Genomic DNA, 23,710 nt, shown 5'->3' on the forward strand with positions numbered 1-23,710 from the left:
CACCAGTCACAGGGATCACATCTACAACGGGCCCAGAATGCCGCTGGCGGAGTGTTAACACGCACCAGTCACAGGGATCACATCTACAATGGGCCCAGAATGCCGCTGGGGGAGTGTTAACACGCACCAGTCACAGGGATCACATCTACAACGGGCCCAGAATGCCGCTGGCGGAGTGTTAACACGCACCAGTCACAGGGATCACATCTACAATGGGCCCAGAATGCCGCTGGGGGAGTGTTAACACGCACCAGTCACAAGAATCACATCTACTACGGGCCCAGAATGCCGCTGGCGGAGTGTTAACACGCACCAGTCACAGGGATCACATCTACAATGGGCCCAGAATGCCGCTGGCGGAGTGTTAACACGCACCAGTCACAGGGATCACATCTACATCGGGCCCAGAATGCCGCAGGCGGAGTGTTAACACGCACCAGTCACAGGGATCACATCTACAACGGGCACAGAATGCCGCTGGCGGAGTGTTAACACGCACCGGTCACAGGGATCACATCTACAACGGGCCCAGAATGCCCCTGGCGGAGTGTTAACACGCACCAGTCACAGGGATCACATCTACAACGGGCCCAGAATGCCGCTGGCGGAGTGTTAACACGCACCGGTCACGGGGATCACATCTACAACGGGCCCAGAATGCCGCTGGCGGAGTGTTAACACGCACCGGTCACGGGGATCACATCTACAACGGGCCCAGAATGCCGCTGGCGGAGTGTTAACACGCACCGGTCACAGGGATCACATCTACAATGGGCCCAGAATGCCGCTGGGGGAGTGTTAACACGCACCAGTCACAGGGATCACATCTACAACGGGCCCAGAATGCCGCTGGCGGAGTGTTAACACGCACCGGTCACAGGGATCACATCTACAACGGGCCCAGAATGCCGCTGGCGGAGTGTTAACACGCACCAGTCACAGGGATCACATCTACAACGGGCCCAGAATGCCGCTGGCGGAGTGTTAACACGCACCAGTCACAGGGATCACATCTACAACGGGCCCAGAATGCCGCTGGCGGAGTGTTAACACGCACCGGTCACGGGGATCACATCTACAACGGGCCCAGAATGCCGCTGGCGGAGTGTTAACACGCACCGGTCACAGGGATCACATCTACAATGGGCCCAGAATGCCGCTGGGGGAGTGTTAACACGCACCAGTCACAGGGATCACATCTACAACGGGCCCAGAATGCCGCTGGCGGAGTGTTAACACGCACCAGTCACAGGGATCACATCTACAACGGGCCCAGAATGCCGCTGGCGGAGTGTTAACACGCACCAGTCACAGGGATCACATCTACAATGGGCCCAGAATGCCGCTGGGGGAGTGTTAACACGCACCAGTCACAGGGATCACATCTACAACGGGCCCAGAATGCCGCTGGCGGAGTGTTAACACGCACCAGTCACAGGGATCACATCTACAATGGGCCCAGAATGCCGCTGGGGGAGTGTTAACACGCACCAGTCACAAGAATCACATCTACTACGGGCCCAGAATGCCGCTGGCGGAGTGTTAACACGCACCAGTCACAGGGATCACATCTACAATGGGCCCAGAATGCCGCTGGCGGAGTGTTAACACGCACCAGTCACAGGGATCACATCTACATCGGGCCCAGAATGCCGCAGGCGGAGTGTTAACACGCACCGGTCACAGGGATCACATCTACAACGGGCACAGAATGCCGCTGGCGGAGTGTTAACACGCACCGGTCACAGGGATCACATCTACAACGGGCCCAGAATGCCCCTGGCGGAGTGTTAACACGCACCAGTCACAGGGATCACATCTACAACGGGCCCAGAATGCCGCTGGCGGAGTGTTAACACGCACCGGTCACGGGGATCACATCTACAACGGGCCCAGAATGCCGCTGGCGGAGTGTTAACACGCACCGGTCACGGGGATCACATCTACAACGGGCCCAGAATGCCGCTGGCGGAGTGTTAACACGCACCGGTCACAGGGATCACATCTACAACGGGCCCAGAATGCCGCTGGCGGAGTGTTAACACGCACCGGTCACAGGGATCACATCTACAACGGGCCCAGAATGCCGCTGGCGGAGTGTTAACACGCACCGGTCACAGGGATCACATCTACAACGGGCCCAGAATGCCGCTGGCGGAGTGTTAACACGCACCAGTCACAGGGATCACATCTACTACGGGCCCAGAATGCCGCTGGCGGAGTGTTAACACGCACCAGTCACAGGGATCACATCTACAACGGGCCCAGAATGCCGCAGGCGGAGTGTTAACACGCACCAGTCACAGGGATCACATCTACAACGGGCCCAGACTGCCGCTGACGGAGTGTTAACACGCACCAGTCACAGGGATCACATCTACAATGGGCCCAGAATGCCGCTGGGGGAGTGTTAACACGCACCAGTCACAGGGATCACATCTACAACGGGCCCAGAATGCCGCTGGCGGAGTGTTAACACGCACCGGTCACAGGGATCACATCTACAACGGGCCCAGAATGCCGCTGGCGGAGTGTTAACACGCACCGGTCACAGGGATCACATCTACAACGGGCCCAGAATGCCGCTGGCGGAGTGTTAACACGCACCAGTCACAGGGATCACATCTACAATGGGCCCAGAATGCCGCTGGGGGAGTGTTAACACGCACCAGTCACAGGGATCACATCTACAATGGGCCCAGAATGCCGCTGGGGGAGTGTTAACACGCACCAGTCACAGGGATCACATCTACAACGGGCCCAGAATGCCGCTGGCGGAGTGTTAACACGCACCAGTCACAGGGATCACATCTACAATGGGCCCAGAATGCCGCTGGGGGAGTGTTAACACGCACCAGTCACAAGGATCACATCTACTACGGGCCCAGAATGCCGCTGGCGGAGTGTTAACACGCACCAGTCACAGGGATCACATCTACAACGGGCCCAGAATGCCGCTGGGGGAGTGTTAACACGCACCAGTCACAGGGATCACATCTACTACGGGCCCAGAATGCCGCTGGCGGAGTGTTAACATACCCCCATTACAGGGATCACATCACACCTGCTCTCACATCCCTGCACTCACTTCTTCTGGCTTCTAGGATTGATTTTAAAGTTCATTTGCAAATTTGTAAATATTTGTGTGGTTTAGCTCTGTCCTGCCTCAGTAACATGACTGTAAGGTATGTCCCAGGCAGATCAGTCAAATCATCCGGCAGTAATTTACTGATTATTCCTAAAACCCGGCTGCGGAGGGAGGGGGCAGCTTTTTGTCATTATGGGCCCAAACTCTGGAACTCTCTCCCAGAAAACCTGAGAGCTACTGAATGTCTCAGTACTTTCAAAATAGGCTGAAACGCATCTTTTCACCACTGCATATAATAATGTATGATAATCAGTTTTATATTAATATTTTACGCATTTATTATTATCAGTAATTGTGGGCGGGGCAGGGGGGGGGGGGTCGCTCCCCCCTGAAGACATAGGGGCTACAGGCCCGTATGAGGGTGGGGCCCCTATGGAGGACATGGGGGGTTAAAGTCCTTTGTGATGGTATTTTTTTTATTTTCTATTAAACTTTTTAAAACATTTTTACTCTATTTTTATTTCTTTTGCACTTATTGTTATTTATTCTGAGCTTATTTTAATTTCTTTCTTTTTCTTCTTTTTAAATTTTGCAAAACACTTTATAAATGCTGTGGTTAAAACACGCTATATGAATAATGATTGATTGATTGATTCAGATAGATACTGTAGATGAGAGAGAGAGAGACAGAGAGAGAGAGAGAGAGAGAGAGAGAGAGAGAGTAGGGAAGCTCAAAATTCCCACCAGAAAGCTGCACTTGAATGACTGACATTCTGGCTGCTGACTCAGAGATAGAAGTTGGTGATGTGACAATACTGAACTTACAAGAATGGCGAACACATGGTTACTGCAAGGGACAATGCTTGTGAAATTCTGTGCAATGTTTCTTTTTAACTGCCACAGAATCTTAGGCTAGAAAGCTGAACTGAAAGCAAATCATGAATCCTTCTGTTATCTTGCTTTGTATGTAGCCTAAGCGCGTTTCCCCAGCAAAGATGATTATTGCCGGTTAGTCACTGTCAGATATCGACACCGGGATACTTATCTAATTACGCTCATTTATTACCGACAATTTCGTCATATCACCCAGATGTAATTGGTCATTTGACATGTTCCCAGGTATAACAATACAGGGACAAAAAGGATTTTACTCATGGGATCAGGAATCCAAGTGCCAGTTGCTGCTGCATTAGCTGCTGGGAATGTTCACATCTCCTCCTTTCAGTGATACGTGTCGAGTGTAGGGACACCTGGCAGAAAGATGGCTAAGGACTGTACTGGGAGCACTGACTCACAATTAGTGATCATACAACTGTAGCAGATTGTCAGGAAGCACAGAACACTCTGCAGACTATAATTCATTTTGAAGTGTAAGCTGTGCTGCTAATTATACTGAAAACAAATGCTTATTGTAATGCTTTGTATTTTACTAATGTGTAGGATGTGTATATGTCTGTGTCTTAAAGTGTTTTATGTTTCAGGCTGAACAGCTGTGATCTCATAGATAAACACTGTGAAGTGCTGTCTTCAGCTCTCAGATCAAACTCTTCCCCCCTGAGAGAGCTGGACCTGAGTGACAATAACCTGAAGGATTCAGGAGTGAAGCTGCTCTCTGCTGCACTGGGGGATTTACACTGTAAACTGGAGATACTGAGGTCAGTATTACTGGGTATTCCACACTGTAAACTAGAGATACTGAGGTCAGTTTTACTGGGTATTCCACACTGTAAACTGGAGATACTGAGGTCAGTATTACTGGATATTTCACACTGTAAACTGAGGATACTGAGGCCAGTATTGTGGGGTATTCCACACCGCAAACTGGAGATACTGAGGTCAGTATTACTGGATATTCCACACTGTAAACTGGAGATACTGAGGCCAGTATTACTGGATATTCCACACTGTAAACTGGAGATATTGAGGTCAGTATTACTGAGTATTCCGCACTCTAAACTGGAGATACTGAGGCCAGTATTGCAGGGTATTCCACACTCTAAACTGGAGATACTGAGGTCAGTATTACTGGGTATTCCACACTATAAAGAGGAGACAGTGAGCAATTAGCTAAGGGAAAGGGAGGAGGGGGCCTGCCTTGTCTTAGACACCAAACTGTAATTCTTGAAATATTTATTAGATCAGTCACATTTATTTAATAATTGTAATGGTGAGGTGATATTATTTATTGGGGAGTTTCTGTCTCTCTCTCTGAAGGCTGTAGAGTCACAGAAGAAGGCCGTTACAGTTAAACATGCTGATTTTAACGTGTTATGGGCAAAAAATCAGAATTGGGATGATTGTTAAAATGATTTTCAGTAATTTAATTGTTTTCTGAAAATACATTATGTCATGGTCCCTATTCTCCTCATTTGAATACAGCGCTGCAGTGTAAAAAGTGGATTTAAAAGTGTTTAATTTTTTTAAGGGTGGACCGGTCTGAACTCACAGAGAAATGCTGTGAGGCACTGGCTTCAGCTCTCAGATCAAACACCTCACCCCTGAGAGAGCTGGACCTGAGTGACAATGACCTGCAGGACTCAGGAGTGAAGCTGCTCTCTATTGGACTGGGGGACTTACACTGTAAACTGGAGATACTGAGGTCAGTTTTACTGGGTATTCCACACTGTAAACTGGCAGTAGTGAGGTGAGTATGACTGGGTATTTCACACTGTACGCTGGAGATACTAAAGTAGAAAATAACTAATGATTTTGAAATAAAGCAGGAGTATCTAAGTCTACAGGATGACTTAAAAAATAACATTAGACTCGCTAAGTGGAATGTCAAAAGGAAGATTGCATTGGAGGTTAAGGATGACATTAAAAGTTTTTTTCCAATATTTTAACTCCAAAAAAGCTCTAAAAGGTGAAATCACTAATCTGCAGGATAGTAAGGGCCATATAATTGAAAATATTAAATGAGTTTAATGATTATTTTACACGGGTGTTCACAGTAGAGGACATGATTAACTTACCACCATTTAGTATAAATACAGTGTCGTATATAAACAATATACAGTCCCTCCACAATTATTGGCCCCCTTGTAAAGATTTGTAAAAAGGGTTAGACAAAAATCCACCTTTTGGCGAAGCAGCTTCATCTCACATTGAAAAAATGAGAAAAATCCAACCTTTCATTGAAATAAATTTATTCAAAGAAAAACAAATCCTTCTGTCATGCCCGGCTCGTCCGCTCCTCCTGTGTGCCACTGCCCCAGATTACCCACATGTTTTCTTCCGATTGTACCCAGCTGTGTCTAGTTATTTTGCTCAGTCCTGTGTATTTCAGTCCGTGTCTTACCTGAGTCCATTGTCTGTCATTGATGTTAGTCGGCGTTTCATGTCTCCTGCTCCCTGTTGGATTATTAAACCCCAGTTTGCCCCGATATATTCCTGTCCGCCTGCTCTTTGCCCGCCTGCCCGAGAGATCGCCCGCTTTTAAACAGCGCGATCGCGGCCAGGCATGACAGAATGACAGACCACAAAGAAGAGGCAAAGCAGCAGACCAAGAGCAAACATCTCGGTCTGCTGCAGGAGGTCCAGTACTGGCTAACCCAGCCTGAGGTCCGGGAGGACACCGTAGCGCTGGACTTAGCCACGCATAGCTGCGATCTCTTGCTGGCGATGTCATCCCGTGAGGATGAGCATCGCCTGAGAGAGGTGAGGTCCAACCTCTACCTGCTGGTTCAGAGAACGACAGCACGGAGGTTGGGGTTGGACACACCGGACACCACGGAGGAGGATCCACACCCGTCTGTCCCGTCAGACGCTGAACAGCCTCCCGTGGCTTCCGTTAGCAAGCGGCGGAAAAAGAGGAGGAAGACGCCAGGAGTTGCCCCGACGATCGTCCTGGGAGCATGCTCTCTCGTCTCCGCCTCCCCTCCAGCCGGAGAGGAGGACTCCTCTACCCAGCCCCAGGTCACCACCGCAGCTGAGCTGCTCTCACCGGCAGCCGTTTCCGTCCGGGGATTTCGGTCGGCCGCCGTGGAATTGCCGCCACCGCTCCAACACTATTACTTCCGGCCAGAGCGGCTGGCGAACAAGGGGATCCACAAGCTGCGGGACGCAATCCCACGTGTGCCCCGGAGATCGAAGGGGGCCACGCCCGTCCTGCCCACATGGCACCTACCTGTCCCACCACCTGAGGTCCCCGCTCCTGAGCAGCCACTTCCGTTGCCTCCTTCCCTTCCCGACCCATCGCCTACTTGTCCCGCGCAGCCACCTCCGCTGCCACCTGCACAGCCCGCGCAGAAGCTTCCGCCGCCTGCACGATCGCCTTCTCTGCCGCCTGCTGCTCATGAGCAGGCATTTCCTCTGCCCACGGACCCAGCGCCCGTGCTGCCGCCGCTGCCGCCTGCTGCAGCCCCAGAGGCGCTCCCTCCGCCTGCTGCAGCCCCAGAGGCGTGCCCCGAGTCTCCCCTGACTTTGGACCCTGAGACTCCTGCTCCCGAACCCCCTCCAATCCCTTCGGCCCAAGGTCCCGAGGTGGTCCCAGAGGACTCCGCCGAAGCTCCTCCCTCTTCGGAGGTGGAGGAGCTTGAGTGGGACCCCTCGGGTACCCTACTTGTGACTCTTTCGTCCTCGCCCCGGCGAGCCCGGCCCCAGCGACGGGGCTTCCTATCCGTGGGTCCCTCCCACCCTACCCCCTGGCTCGCCCTCCGTCGCCTGCGCTGGGGCTCGGGGGGCACCTGCGGGTCCTGGCCCTCCGGGTCGGACGTCACCTGCGGGTCCCCCTCCGCGGCCTCGTCGCCCTGTCTCTGCTCCCCCTCGCTTTGTTCCTCCCGTCTCTGCTCCTCGTCCTCCTGTGTTCCCTCCGTTCACTCCCGGTCCTTTTGTCCCGCCTGTTCCCTCTGTGTCCCCGTTTCTGGTCTGTCTGTCTGCCTTTCCTGTCCTGTGTCGTGTCCTGTCCTGGCTTCTGCCTCTGTGTCTGTTTTGCCTGTCTGTCTTGTTCCCTGTCCCTCGTTGATGGTTTTGGTTCTTGTCTTTCAGGTTTTGGTTCCCCTGTCTCGTCCCGTCCTTTGCCTCCTCCCGGGCACGCCCGGTGAAGCGTGCCTTTGGGGGGGGTTCTGTCATTCCCGGCTTGTCCGCTCCTCCTGTGTGCCACGCCCCCTGATTACCCACGTGTTTTCTCCCGATTGTACCCAGCTGTGTCTAGTTAATTTGCTCAGTCCTGTGTATTTCAGTCCGTGTCTTACCTGAGTCCATTGTCTGTCATTGATGTTAGTTGGCGTTTCATGTCTCCTGCTCCCTGTTGGATTATTAAACCCCAGTTTGCCCCGATATATTCCTGTCCGCCTGCTCTTTGCCCGCCTGCCCAAGAGATTGCCGGCTTTTAAACAGCGCGATCGCGGCCAGGCGTGACACCTTCATCAAGAAATAATTATTTTCAACAAAAACATATGTGCCACGATTATTGGCAGCCCTGCTTTTAATACTCTGTACAACCTCCCTTTGCCAGTTTAACAGCACTGAGTCTCCTATAACATTTTATAAGGTTGGAGAATACAGAGCAGGGCATCTGAGACCATTCCTCTTTACAGAATCTCTCCAGATCACCCAGGGTCCTCGGCCCTCTCTTGTGCACTCTCCTCTTCAGCTCAGCCCACAGGTTTTCAGTGTGGTTCAGGTCAGGGGACTGAGATGGCCATGGCAGAAGCTTGATTCTGCGGTCAGCTGACCATTTTAATGTTTATTTGGACATGTGCTTAGGATCACCGTCCTGCTGGAAGATCCAATGAAGGCCCAGTTTTTGTTTCCTGGCAGCAGCAGCCAAATTTTGATATAAAATGTCCTGGTATTTCATGGACCCCATAGTGCCATGTACCCTAACGAGGTTTCCAGGATTTTGGAGGAAAAACAGCTCCACAACATCACAGAACCTCCACCATATTATACAGTTGGGATAAGGTTCATTTCATTATAACCATCCTTCTTTTTACACCAAATCCACCTTGAATATTTATTGCCAAAAAGCTCCATTTTTTTTCATCAGATCATTGAATTTGATTCCAGTTAAAGTTGTATAATGTTTTGCAAACTCCTGGCACTAACATTTTAAGTAACTAACAGAAAAAGCTTCTTTCTGTCACAACTTTCAAAACGTCTGTTAGCATGAAGGGGGCGTCTGATGGGTTTTTTGAGACGTGGTAACCCTAAGATTTTACTTTGTCTGGTAATTGACTAACAGTCATCCTTGCGGATTTTTTTTCCCTCTCTTACGATCCTCCTCACTGTATGTGGGGGCAAAATAAACTTGGGTCCTCTTTCAGGCAGGTTTCTAACAGTTCCAGTTGATGTCCACATTTTAATTATTGCCCTAACAGTAGAAATGGGCATTTTAAGGCGAGTAGCTATTTTTTAAAACCCATTCCCTGACTTATTGAGGTCAGCACACTTCTCCCTCATTTGGTCTGTGTGTCTCTTATTTTTCCCATGTTGATGGATGACTAAGGGAATTTGGCCTCTGTGTCTCCTCATGTTTGTACTCCAGTTACTCAAGAAGTCATGGATTACAGCTTGAAGGTTCCTATTCACTCCAATCAACTCAAAGATGTATAATTTAAATGGGAAACATGCTTCAGTTACATTGTGTTCACTATAATTTTCAGGGCTGCCAATAATCGTGGCCCATGTGTTTTTGTTAAAAATAATTATTTCTTGATGAAGGATTTGATTTTTCTTCAAATAAATAGATTTTAAGTAAAGGTTGGATTTTTCTATTTTTTTCCGTGTGAGATGAAGCAACTAGGTGGATTTTTTCTTACCCCTTGTAGAAAGGGGAGCCAATAATTGCGGAGGGAATGTATGTATAACTGAGGCTGATGTGGTACAAAGCCTAGCTAAGCTCAAAATAAATAAATCGCAGGGCCCTGATGGCATCTTACCTATAGTTTTAAAAGAGATGAGGGATATTATTAGCCAACCTTTAACTTTACTGTTTCAGAAATCCTTATCTGCACATGTGGTACCTTATAATTGGAAGCATGCTAATATAACGCCCATATTCAGAAAAGGCAATAGATATAATCCAAAAAGCTATAGGCCAATTACTTTAACTTGCATAACTGGAAAAGTAATGGAAGCTATAATCTAAGTGAAATGGTATATTACCTGGATACGAATAACATTCTGAGGGGTAGCCAACATGGATTTAGGAGATATAGATCCTGTTTAAGAAATTTACTTGAGTTCTTTGAGGAAGTTACAAGAGAAATTGATCACATAAAATACTTAGATTTGCAGAAGGCCTTTGATGTTGTCCCCCACAAGTGGCTCTTCCTTAAGCTCAAAGCTGCAGGGATTTTAGGAACTGTAGCAGCTTGGATTGAAAACTGGTTAGCAGACAGGAAGCAGCAGGTAGTTATTAGAGGCACAATGTCACACTGGGCCTGCGTTCATAGTGCGGTACCGCAGGGTTCAATTTTAGGACCACTATTGTTCCTAATTTACATTAATGATATTGAAGCCAATACATACAGTAAACTGGTTATATTTGCAGATGACACCAAGGTGGGTGGTGTAGCAGACACTGATCTAGCAGCGGAGAGGTTACAACGGGATCATGTGTGAGAGTGTCTGCGGCAGGGTACGCGTGTGTAAGAGTGTCTGCGGCAGGGTACGTGTGTGCGAGGGTGTCTGTGGCAGGATACCCGTGTGTGAGAGTGTCTGTGGCAGGGTATGTGTGTGTGAGAGTGTCTGTGGCAGGGTACGTGTGTTCGAGGGTGTCTGCGGCAGTGTACATATCTGTGAGAGTGTCTGCGGCAGTGTACATGTCTGTGAGAGTGTCTGCGGCAGGGAACGCGTGTGTGAGAGTGTCTGCGGCAGGGTACGTGTGTGTGAGAGTGTCTGTGGCATGGTACATGTGTATGAGAGTGTCTGTGGCAGGGTATGTGTCTGTGAGGGTGTCTGTAGCAGGGTATGTGTGTGCGAGGGTGTCTGTAGCAGGGTACGTGTGTGCGAGGGTGTCTGCGGCATTGTACATGTCTGTGAGAGTGTCTGTGGTAGGGGATGCGTGTGTGAGAGTGTCTGTGGCAGGGTACGTGTGTGCGAGGGTGTCTGTGGCAGGGTATGTGTCTGTGAGGGTGTCTGTAGCAGGGTACGTGTCTGTGAGAGTGTCTGTAGTAGGGGATGTGTGTGTGAGAGTGTCTGTGGCAGGGTACGTGTCTGTGAGAGTGTCTGTAGTAGGGGATGCGTGTGTGAGAGTGTATGTGGCAGGGTATGTGTGTTTGAGAGTGTCTGCCGCAGGGTACGTGTGTGGGAGGGTGTTTGCGGCAGGGTACGTGTCTGTGAGAGTGTCTGTGGCAGGGTACGTGTCTGTGAGAGTGTCTGTAGTAGGGGATGCGTGTGTGAGAGTGTATGTGGCAAGGTATGCGTGTTTGAGAGTGTCTGCGGCAGGGTACGTGTGTTCGAGGGTGTCTGCGGCAGTGTACATGTCTGTGAGAGTGTCTGCGGCAGTGTACATGTCTGTGAGAGTGTCTGCGGCAGGGAACGCGTGTGTGAGAGTGTCTGCGGCAGGGTACGTGTGTGTGAGAGTGTCTGTGGCATGGTACATGTGTATGAGAGTGTCTGTGGCAGGGTATGTGTCTGTGAGGCTGTCTGTAGCAGGGTGTGTGTGTGCGAGGGTGTCTGTAGCAGGGTACGTGTGTGCGAGGGTGTCTGCGGCAGTGTACATGTCTGTGAGAGTGTCTGTGGTAGGGGATGCATGTGTGAGAGTGTCTGTGGCAGGGTACTTGTGTGCGAGGTTGTCTGTGGCAGGGTATGTGTCTGTGAGGATGTCTGTAGCAGGGTACGTGTGTGCGAGGGTGTCTGCGGCATTGTACATGTCTGTGAGAGTGTCTGTGGTAGGGAATGCGTGTGTGAGAGTGTCTGTGGCAGGGTACGTGTGTGCGAGGGTGTCTGTGGCAGGGTATGTGTCTGTGAGGGTGTCTGTAGCAGGGTACGTGTGTGCAAGGGTGTCTGTGGCAGGGTACGCGTGTATGAGAGTGTCTGTGACAGGGTACGTGTCTGTGAGGGTGTCTGTGACAGGGTATGCGTGTGTGAGAGTGTCTGTGGCAGGGTACGTGTGTGCGAGGGTGTCTGTGGCAGGGTACATGTCTGTGAGGGTATCTGTAGCAGGGTGCGTGTCTGCGAGGGTGTCTGCAGCAGTGTACATGTCTGTGAGAGTCTCTGTGACAGGGTACGTGTGTATGAGAGTGTCTGTGACAGGGTACGTGTTTGTGAGAGTGTCTGTGGCAGGGTACGTGTGTGCGAGGGTGTCTTCGGTAGGGTACGTATGTGTGAGAGTGTCTGCGGCAGGGTTCTCCTGTGTGAGAGTGTCTGCGGCAGTGTACGTGTGTGTGAGAGTATATGCGACAGGGTATGCTTGTGTGAGAGTGTCTGCCGCAGGGTACGTGTGTGTGAGAGTGTCTGTGGCAGGGTACGTGTGTGTGAGAGTGTCTGTGGCAGGGTACGTGTGTGCGAGGGTGTCTGCGGCAGGGTTCTCCTGTGTGAGAGTGTCTGCGGCAGTGTACATATCTGTGAGGGTGTCTGTGGCAGGGTACGCATGTGTGAGAGTGTCTGTGGCAGGGTACGTGTGTGCGAGGGTGTCTGTGGCAGGGTACATGTCTGTGAGGGTATCTGTAGCAGGGTATGTGTCTGCGAGGGTGTCTACAGCAGTGTACGTGTCTGTGAGAGTGTCTGTGGTAGGGGATGCGTGTGTGAGAGTGTCTGGGACAGTGTACGTGTCTGTGAAAGTGTCTGCGGCAGTGTACGTGTGTGTGAGAGTGTCTGTGCCAGGGTACGTGTGTGCGAGGGTGTCTGCGGCAGGGTTCTCCTGTGTGAGAGTGTCTGCGGCAGTGTACGTGTGTGTGAGAGTGTCTGTGGCAAGGTACGTGAGTATGAGCGTGTCTGTGACAGGGTACGTGTGTATGAGAGTGTCTGTGACAGTGTACGTGTGTGTGAGAGTGTATGTGGCAGGGTCCGTGTGTGGAGGGTGTGTGCGGCATGGTATGTATGTGTGAGGGTGTCTGCGGCAGGGAACGTATGTGTGAGAGTGTCTGCGGCAGGGTACGTGTGTGTGAGAGTGTCTGCGACAGGGTTCTCCTGTGTGTGAGTGTCTGCGGCAGGGTACTCCTGTGTGAGAGTGTCTGCGGCAGGGTTCTCCTGTGTGAGAGTGTCTGCGGCAGTGTACGTGTGTGTGAGAGTGTCTGTGCCAGGGTACGTGTGTGCGAGGGTGTCTGCGGCAGGGTTCTCCTGTGTGAGAGTGTCTGCGGCAGTGTACGTGTGTGTGAAAGTGTCTATGGCAGGGTTCTCCTGTGTGTGAGTGTCTGCGGCAGGGTACTCCTGTGTGAGAGAGTCTGCGGCAGGGATCTCCTGTGTGAGAGTGTCTGCGGCAGTGTACGTGTGTGTGAGAGTGTCTGTGGTAGGGTACGTGTGTATGAGAGTGTCTGTGACAGGGTACGTGTGTATGAGAGTGTCTGTGACAGGGTACGTGTGTATGAGAGTGTCTGTGGCAAGGTACGTGTGTACGAGGGTGTCTTCGGCAGGGTACGTATGAGTGAGAGTGTCTGCGGCATGGTTCTCCTGTGTGAGAGTCTCTGCGGCAGTGTACGTGTGTGTGAGAGTATATGCGACAGGGTATGCTTGTGTGAGAGTGTCTGCGGCAGTGTACGTTTGTGTGAGAGTGTCTGCGGCAGGGTACTCCTGTGTGAGAGTGTCTGCGGCAGTGTACGTGTGTGTGAGAGTGTCTGTTCCAGGGTACGTGTGTGCGAGGGTGTCTGCGGCAGGGATCTCCTGTGTGAGAGTGTCTGCGGCAGTGTACATATCTGCGAGGGTGTCTGTGGCAGGGTACATGTCTGTGAGGGTATCTGTAGCAGGGTGCATGTCTGCGAGGGTGTCTGCAGCAGTGTACATGTCTGTGAGAGTGTCTGCGGCAGGGTACTCCTGTGTGAGACTGTCTGCAGCAGTGTACATGTGTGTGAGAGTGTCTGTGCCAGGGTACGTGTGTGCGAGGGTGTCTTCGGCAGGGTACGTATGTGTGAGAGTGTCTGCGGCATAGTTCTCCTGTGTGAGAGTCTCTGCGGCAGTGTACGTGTGTGTGAGAGTATATGCGACAGGGTATGCTTGTGTGAGAGTGTATGCGGCAGGGTACGTGTGTGTGAGAGTGTCTGCGGCAGGGTACTCCTGTGTGAGAGTGTCTACGGTAGTGTACGTGTGTGTGAGAGTGTCTGTGGCAGGGTACATGTCTGTGAGGGTGTCTGTGGCAGGGTACGCATGTGTGAGAGTGTCTGTGGCAGGGTACGTGTGTGCGAGGGTGTCTGCGGCAGGGTTCTCCTGTGTGAGAGTGTCTGCGGCAGTGTACGTGTGTGTGAGAGTGTCTGTGGCAGGGGACGTGAGTATGAGAGTGTCTGTGACAGGGTACGTGTGTATGAGAGTGTCTGTGACAGGGTACGTGTGTGTGAGAGTGTCTGCGGCAGGGTACTCCTGTGTGAGAATGTCTGCGGCAGTGTACGTGTGTGTGAGAGTGTCTGTGCCAGGGAATGTGTGTGCGAGGGTGTCTGCGGCAGGGGTCTCCTGTGTGAGAGTGTCTGCGGCAGTGTACATATCTGTGAGAGTGTCTGTGGTAGGGAATGTGTGTGTGAGAGTGTCTGTGACAGTGTACGTGAGTGTGAGAGTGTCTGTGGCAGGGTACGTGTGTGCGAGGGTGTCTTCGGTAGGGTACGTATGTGTGAGAGTGTCTGCGGCAGGGTTCTCCTGTGTGAGAGTGTCTGCGGCAGTGTACGTGTGTGTGAGAGTATATGCGACAGGGTATGCTTGTGTGAGAGTGTCTGCCGCAGAGTACGTGTGTGTGAGAGTGTCTGCGGCAGAGTACTCCTGTGTGAGAGTGTCTGCGGCAGTGTACGTGTGTGAGAGAGTGTCTGTGGCAGGGTACATGTCTGTGAGGGTGTCTGTGGCAGGGTACACATGTGTGAGAGTGTCTGTGTCAGGGTACGTGTGTGCGAGGGTGTCTGCGGCAGGGTTCTCCTGTGTGAGAGTGTCTGCGGCAGTGTACATATCTGTGAGGGTGTCTGTGGCAGGGTACGCATGTGTGAGAGTGTCTGTGGCAGGGTACGTGTGTGCAAGGGTGTCTGCAGCAGTGTACATGTCTGTGAGAGTGTCTGTGGTAGGGGATCCGTGTGTGAGAGTGTCTGTGACAGTGTACGTGTGTGTGAAAGTGTCTGTGGCAGGGTACGTGTGTGCGAGGGTGTCTGTGGCAGGGTACATGTCTGTGAGGGTATCTGTAGCAGGGTACGTGTCTGCGAGGGTGTCCACAGCAGTGTACGTGTCTGTGAGAGTGTCTGTGGTAGGGGATGCGTGTGTGAGAGTGTCTGGGACAGTGTACGTGTCTGTGAGAGTGTCTGCGGCAGTGTACGTGTGTGTGAGAGTGTCTGTGCCAGGGTACGTGTGTGCGAGGGTGTCTGCGGCAGGGTTCTCCTGTGTGAGAGTCTCTGCGGCACTGTACGTGTGTTTGAGAGTATATGAGAAAGGGTATGCTTGTGTGAGAGTGTCTGCGGCAGGGTTCTCCTGTGTGAGAGTGTCTGCAGCAGTGTACGTGTGTGTTAGTGTCTGTGGCAGGGTACGTGAGTATGAGAGTGTCTGTGACAGGGTACGTGTGTATGAGTGTCTGTAGCAGGGTACGTGTCTGCGATGGTGTCTGCAGCAGTGTACATGTCTGTGAGAGTGTCTATGGTAGGGGATGCGTGTGTGAGAGTGTCTGTGGCAGGGTACGTGTGTGCGAGGGTGTCTGTGGCAGGGTACGTGTCTGTGAGAGTGTCTCTGGCAGGGTACGTGTCTGTGAGAGTGTCTTTGGCAGGGTATGCGTATGTGCGAGTGTCTGAGGCATGGTACGTGTGTGCGAGGGTGTTTGCGGCAGGGTACGTGTGTATGAGGGTGTCTGTGTCAGCGTACGTGTGTGAGAGTGTCTGTGACAGGGTACGCGTCTGTGTGAGTGTCTGTGGCAGGGTACGCATGTGTGAGAGTGTCTATGGCAGGGTACGTGTGTGCGAGGGTGTTTGCGGCAGGGTACGTGTCTGTGAGAGTGTCTGTGGCAGGGTATGCGTGTTTGAGAGTGTCTGCGGGAAGGTACGTGTGTGGGAGGGTGTCTGCGGCAGGTTACGTGTGTGCGAGGGTGTTTGCGGCAGGGTACGTGTGTATGAGGGTGTCTGTGGCAGGGTACGCGTGTGTGAGAGTGTCTGTGGCAGGGTACGTGTATTTGAGGGTGTCTGTGGCAGGGTACGTGTCTGTGACGGTGTCTGTGGCAGGGTACGCGTGTGTGAGTGTCTGTGGCAGGGTACATGTGTGCGAGGGTGTCTGTGGCAGGGTACGTGTCTTTGACGGTGTCTGTGGCAGGGTACGTGTCTGTGAGAGTGTCTGCGGCAGGGAATGCGTGTGTGAGTGTCTGTGAGACCCCACCCCCAGTACATTAGGTGACCTGCCTCACCCAAAGGCACAGGGGAAAATAAACACTCACCCAAACTAGGGGCTAATGGAAGTGTGGGATTGGGGGGCCAGTGAAGACAATATTTAATGTGAGGAGTCGTAGAGGGGTGAGGAAAAGAAAAAAAAGAAAAGAAAAAGAAAAGGAGAAAAATTGCAAAGAAGGAAAACAAACAGTGAGAGGATTGTATTTATATCTGATGGTTGTGGATAACCTCTCCTGGAGCTGACACCTTATTGTGGTGGAGGGTTTTGTGTGTTCCAATGATCCCACGAGCTATGTTGCCCAGGGCTTTATGCCCCAGGTAGGGTCACCCAAGGCAAACAGGTCCTGTGTGAGGAACCAAACGAAGTATGGCTCACAAGACCCCTAATGACAGACAATATTTTCAATCCACGGTTTCCCTTGCCCGAACGCGGGTCACCAGGACCCGCCCCTGAAGCCAGGCCTGGGCGTGGGGCTCGATGGTGAGCGCCTGGTGGCCAGGCCTATACCCATGGGGCCTGGTTGGGCACAGCCCGAACAAGGTACGTGGGTTCCCCCTCCAATAGGCTCACCACCTATAGGAGAGGCCATAGGGGTCGGGTGCGATGTGAGTTGGGCAACGACCAAAGGCGGGGACCTTGGCGGTCCAATTCTCGGCTGCAGAAGCTAGCTCTAGGGACATGGAATGTCACCTCTCTGATGGGGAAGGAGCCTGAGCTGGTGCGCGAGGTTGTGAAGTTCCGGCTATATATTGTCAGGCTCACCTCAACGCACGGCTTGGGCTCTGGAACCAGTCTCCTTGAGAGGGGTTGGACCCTTTTCCACTCTGGAGTTGCCCGCGAGGAGAGGCACAGAGCAGGGGTGGGCATAGTTATTGCCCCCTGGCTGGGCGCCTGTACTTTGGAGTTTACAGCAGTGGACGAGAGGGTAGCCTCACTTCGCCTTCGGGTGGGGGTACGGGTCCTTACTATTGTTTGTGCTTATGCGCCAAACAACAGTTCAGAATACCCACCCTTTTTGGAGTCCTTGGAAGGGGTGTTGGAGAACGCTCCTCCTGGGGACTCTCTTGTTCTGCTGGGGGACTTCAATGCTTACGTGGGTAATGACAGTGAGACCTGGAGTGGCGTGATCAGGAGGAACAGCCCCCCTGATCTGAACGCGAGCGGTGCTTTGTCAATGGACTTCTGTGCTCGTCACGGACTATCCATAATGAACACCATGTTCAAGCATAAGGGTGCCCATTTGTGCACTTGACACCAGGACACCCTAGGCCGCAGTTCGATGATCGACTTTGTAGTCAAGTCGTCAGACTTGCGGCCGCATGTCTTGGACACTCGGGTAAAGAGAGGGGCGGAGCTGTCAACTGATCACTACCTGGTGGTGGGTTGGCTCCTCTGGTGGGGGAGGAAGCCAGCAAGGCCTGGCAGGCCCAAGCATATAGTGAGGGTCTGCTGGGAACGTCTGGCGAAATCCCCTGTCAGGAGGGGTTTCAACTCCTACCTCCGGCAGAACTTCTCCCATATCCCGAGGGAGACAGGGGACATTGAGTCCGAATGGGCCATGTTCCGCGCCTCCATTGTGGAGGCAGCTAACCAGAGCTGTGGCCGTAAGGTGGTTGGTGCCTGTCACGGCGGCAATCCCTGAACCACCTGGTGGACACCGGTGGTGAGGGATGCCGTCAAGCTGAAGGAGTCCTATCGGGCCTTTTTGACCTGTGGGACTCTGGAGGCAGCTGATAGGTACCGGCGGGCCAAGCGGGATGTGGGGTGGACTCGCCTATCTCTGGGGCGGAGGTTACTGAGGTGGTTAAAAAGCTCCTTGGTGGCCGGGCCCCGGGGGTGGATGAGATTCGCCCGGAGTTCCTCACGGCTCTGGATGTTGTGGGGCTGTCTTGGTTGACACGCATCTGCGGCATCGTGTGGACATCGGGGGCAGTACCTCTGGACTGGCAGACCGGTGTGGTGGTCCCCCTCTTTAAGAAAGGGGACCGGAGGGTGTGCTCCAACTATAGGGGGATCATACTCCTCAGCCTCCCTGGTAAGGTCTATTCGGGGGTTCTGGAGAGGAGGGTCCGCCGGATTGTCGAACCTCGGATTCAGGAGGAGCAGTGTGGTTTTCACCTTGGCTGTGGAACAGTGGACCAGCTTTATACTCTCCACAGGGTTTTGGAGAGTTCATGGGAGTTTGCCCAACCAGTCTACAGTACATGTGTTTTGTGGACTTGGAGAAGGCATTAGACCGTGTCCCTCTGGGAGTTCTGTGGGGGGTGCTCCAGGAGTATGGGGTACCGGGCCCCCTTTTAAGGGCGGTTCGGTCCCTGTATGACCGGTGCCAGAGCCTGGTCCGCATGGGCGGCAATAAGTCAGACTCGTTTCCAGTGAGGGTTGGACTCCGTCAGGGCTGCCCTTTGTCACCGATTCTGTTCATAGTTTTTATGGACAGAATTTCTAGGTGCAGCCAAGGCGTTGAGGATGTCCGGTTTGGTGACCTCAGGATTAGGTCTCTGCTTTTTGTGGATGATGTGGTTCTGTTGGCATCATCGGACCGTGACCTTCGGCTCTCACTGGAGCACTTCGCAGCTGAGTGTGAAGCAACTAGAATGAGAATCAGCACCTCCAAATCCGAGACCATGGTCCTCAGCTGGAAAAGGGTAGAATGCTCTCTACGGGTTGGGGATGGGGTCCTCTCCCAAGTGGAGGAGTTTAAGTATATCTGGCTCTTGTTCACAAGTGAGGGAACGATGGAACGGGAGATTGACAGGCGGATCGGTGCAGCGTCAGCAGTGATGCGGGCGCTGCATCGGTCTGTCATGGTGAAGAAAGAGCTAAGCCAAAAGGCAAAGCTCTCGATTTACCAGTCGATTTACGTTCCTACCCTCACCTATGGTCATGAGCTATGGGTAATGACCGAAAGAACGAGATCGCGGGTGCAAGCGGCCAAAATGAGTTTCCTCCGCAGGGTGGCTGGGCTCTCCCTTAGAGGGTGAGGAGCACAGTCATTCGGGAGGGACTCAGAGTAGAGCCGCTGCTCCTCCGTATTGAGAGGAGCCAGATGAGGTGGCTCGGGCATCTAATTAGGATGCCTCCTGGACGCCTCCCTGGTGAGGTATTCCGGGCATGTTGCACTGGGTGGAGGCCCCAGGGAAGACCCAAGACACGCTGGAGGAAATATGTCAGTCTGCTGGCCTGGGAACGCCTCGGGATCCCCCCAGAGGAGCTGGATGTAGTTGCTGGGGAGAGCAACTACTCTGCTGAGACTGCTGCCCCTGCAACCTGACCTCAGATAAAGCGGGAGATGATGGATGGATGAATGGATGGTTGTAGATGATGAGCCGTAATTGTCAAAAAGAAATTACAAAAAAAAAATATTTACACAAATATATTAATTGATACATATATATGTACATACATACACAGACCCACTTTTATACGTATTTGTAATGATTGAAACATACTGTACAATACAATGAAAAATACAATTAATCAAACAGTAATAATAATAATTTATAAAAATAACAGCAAAAAGGTAAGGGGGGGGGAGTTTAAAGAGATTCAGCTGGGAGAACATCTAGCAACTAATTAAGTTAATTGATATCAGGTCTGTAACCTGATTAGCTATAAAAGGGATGTCTTAGAGAGGCAGAGTCTCTCCAATCTGTGAAAACACTGTAATGGCCGGTAACTGGAGGGTTGTGTTGGGTCTTTATCAGGTCTCAATAACACTGTAATAGTCGGTAACTGGAGGGTTGTGTTGGATCTTTATCAGGTCTCAATAAGACTGTAATGGCCAGTAACTGGAGGGTTGTGTTGGGTCTTTATCAGGTCTCAATAAGACTGTAATGGCAGGAACATGAAGGGTTGTGTTGGGTCTTTATCAGGTCTCAGTAACACTGTAATGGCCGGTAACTGGAGGGCTGTGTTGGGTCTTTATCAGGTCTCAGTAACACTGAAATGGTCGGTAACTGGAGTGTTGTGTTGGGTCTTTATCAGGTCTCAATAACTCTGTAATGGCTGGTAACTGGAGAGTTCTGTTGGGTCTTTATTAGGCTTCAATAACACTGTAATTGTCACTGCGCTCATACGTGATGGGATTTGTGACGTATGTTTCATTTCTCTTACCAGTCTATTGAAGAGTGGAGATAATATGTCCCAAAAATGTGTATAGATTTCTGCAGGGTAACCATCCGGTCTGGCGATTGTTTGTTTGGCATTTGGTTGAAGACCTTATGTAGTTCTTCTGATGTTAATGGTGCATCAAGCAGAGGTGGAGATTTCAGGTCCAGACAGTATAAATCCAGACCAAGATTTTGTTTCAACAAACCAGTTGAGTCTCTGTGATTGTGACTCTTTATATTCAACTGGTTGGTTGAAACAAAATCTTGGTCTGGATTTGTACTCCCTGGACCTGAAATCTCCACCTCTGGCATCAAGGACATCTGCTGTTTCATTGGTTAATATGGGTAAGTCTAGATTATTTTTTAAATGATTCTATATCAGCTGGATCTGGTTCTTGTTTTGAGAAGTATAGGTTCTTATAAAATGTTCAAAAGATGTTAATTTTGCATGATAATTGAAATATTTATTAGAGGAGTCACTTTTGCTTAAAAGTAATGCTTGTAATGGTGAGGTGATCTTATTTATTGGGGATTTTTTGTCTTTCTCTCTGCAGGCTGTCAGGCTGTAGAGTCACAGAAGAAGGCTGTTCTTCCCTGGCTTCAGCTCTGAGGTCAAACCCCTCACACCTGAGAGAGCTGGACCTGAGCTACAATCACCCAGGAGACTCAGGAGTGAAGCTGCTCTCTGCTGTACTGGAGGATCCCAGCTGTAAACTGGAGAATCTGAAGTGAGTACAGTGTGTGTCTGACACGCTACAGATACTTATGCATGTATGTGAAGAAGAGGCACCAGTAAATAAATGGATACAGCAGTACTATGTCATTCTGCTTCTCCTGTAGTGTGGATCACGGTGGAGAGTGCAGGACCAGACCAGGCTTACAGAAATGTAAGTGTGTTTGCATGTTTTTATTAATAATACCATTAATATTATGTTATGGTTCTATTCACACAATTGTTGTGATGAGTGTGGCTTTTTGCACTGTGTGTAGATGGATTCCCATGTTTGTGTTAAGGTGAGTTTCATGTCATTTTAGACAACATCCAAACGAGAAACAAAATATCAAAATCATCACCAAAAACACTATCAATTCATTTAATCGTTTTATGCTCATATTGTCTTTGTGTTTGGGTGGGAGTGTAGGATGGTTAAAATATATTTTGCTGTAGTTATACATCTTTAATTTCTCAAAAAAATAAGAATCCTTTGCATTTGTTCTTTTTGCGGATGCCGTGAGTGTATGTGTTTTCTGTGTGAGATTCGTTAGTATTGTCCCAAGACGGCACCCGTAGGCAGTGATACCGGATTCTCTCCTCAAGTGCGAAATGTGAATTTGCATTTTTACAGGGTGGTTCTGGAACATTCCTTAAAATTCATGAGAGAATATTACTGATTGGTTACTGAAATCCTTAAACCAGGGGAGGCCAAATCCAGTCCTGGAGGGCCAGAGTCCTGCACATTTTTGGGTCTTCCTTGATTTAACACACCTGATTCAACTGCTTGTGCTAATTATCACACAGGGCTTCCCCCCCCCCCGGACTGGATTTCGACACCCCTGCCTTAGGCAGAAGAAACAGGCAGAAAATGTCAATGTTAATTGGCCAGTCAGGTAATCCCCCCTCATAAATATTAAACATCTAGCCAATCATGTAGGGCTTCGCTCATGGATATTAAAAAGTTCTCCTGATCCATGGTGCTAAAAGAAATTTGCACCCTGGATACATTGGATGTGCAGCAGAAAATATCAAATTTTATTTCGGCGCCCATGTTAACAGATTAGAGCGGCCGCGTGCGTGCGGGAGATGCGGGGCTCACACCTCGCGGCAGCGGCACCACATCTAGAGTCACGCGCGCAGTAAGCGGTTCTCTATGGAAGCGTATTGCATTCATCTGGGAAAAATTAATTCTGTTTTTCCAAATTAATGAGATAATAATCCCGTTTCTCTGAACAATATTTTTCTGAATTAATGAGAACCTTTCTGTTTTTCATGATGCACGATCTGTGTAGTTTAATCCGCTTTTATTGATGGTTTGTAAACTATCATTAGTTTGCGGCTTTGCGCGGCACCTATTCCGCCCCGCTTGACGCTGCAGTGTTTCTTAGTGATGTGTCGGTCGCGAACGAAACGGCTCTTAGAGCCGGCTTTTTGAAGTGAACGATCAGAGCCAGCTCCTGCCTGTGAGCCGGAGTCAGAGCCGCTTTTTTTCTTTCTTCATTATTTTTCCACCCACACGGATTGGTCAACTACACGATGCGTGTCTGCACTGAGCAGGAGGGGGAGGGGCGGTGCTACAGGGTGCGTTAGACTAGGGATTTAAGTCTTAACTCGTCTTGCTCTCGTGAGGTTTTTGTACCATGTGACATGGTCACGGATGGTGACGTTTTGCAGCCCCGGCTGAAGTCGGGCAAAAAAATCTAACCATGATGCATTGCGTTGGGACCAGAATGCACTACTTTAAGCCAACACTGCAAATGGCTGTGTGAAGTCGAATGCACTCACAGACAAATACAGCAATCACACGTACAGAGAGAGAAACAGGAAGGAAGGAGATGTGCGCGACAAAATGAGTGACTGCAGGAAAAATTTGGATACATTTCAATTGCAAAGGCAGAGTGTAGAGCTTGCAAGATTAAAATCTCATATCGCACAGGTTCTACAAATAACCTGCATTGGCACATGAGAACTGTACATCCATCAGTGCTAATGGGAAGAAAAAAGACAAGCAAGTCAACCTGCTACTAATGAAGGTGACAGTTTGTCTACTGCAACTGTTGAAAGTGTCAGTTCGTCAATGTCTACACCGTCATCCAGTATAGCATCACAACCACCTAGAGCTCTATGAGACAGTTTGCGCAAACAGAACATAATTAATGAGGAACTGGCGAAAATGATTGCATGTGATTTCCAACCATAGTAATTCATTTCACTAATAATTTTACATTATTTCTGGTAATAAATTCATTTAAGCACCAAAAAAAATCTGAAGAGCAACTTGGGAGTCGAAAGAGCCGGCTCTTTTAAGTGAGCTGAGCCATAAAAGAGCTCTTAAAAGCTCTTAAAAGAGCCGGAATT

At 50.6% G+C, this 23,710-nt stretch overlaps 1 protein-coding gene across 1 annotated transcript in view; it reads left to right on the plus strand.

Moving 5' to 3' along the window:
- LOC125722825 (stonustoxin subunit beta-like) overlaps positions 1-23,710 on the plus strand; it is a 52,257-nt gene that overhangs the window by 27,430 nt on the left and 1,117 nt on the right. Inside the window, exons 2-4 of the mRNA XM_048999009.1 lie at positions 4,570-4,743; positions 21,192-21,365; positions 21,478-21,524. Of these exons, the coding sequence (XP_048854966.1) occupies positions 4,570-4,743; positions 21,192-21,365; positions 21,478-21,524 (395 nt within the window). The remainder of the gene's footprint in view (positions 1-4,569; positions 4,744-21,191; positions 21,366-21,477; positions 21,525-23,710) is intronic.

This window comes from Brienomyrus brachyistius, unplaced genomic scaffold (genome assembly GCF_023856365.1).
Source record: "Brienomyrus brachyistius isolate T26 unplaced genomic scaffold, BBRACH_0.4 scaffold42, whole genome shotgun sequence".
In the NCBI taxonomy this organism is placed as follows: domain Eukaryota; kingdom Metazoa; phylum Chordata; class Actinopteri; order Osteoglossiformes; family Mormyridae; genus Brienomyrus; species Brienomyrus brachyistius.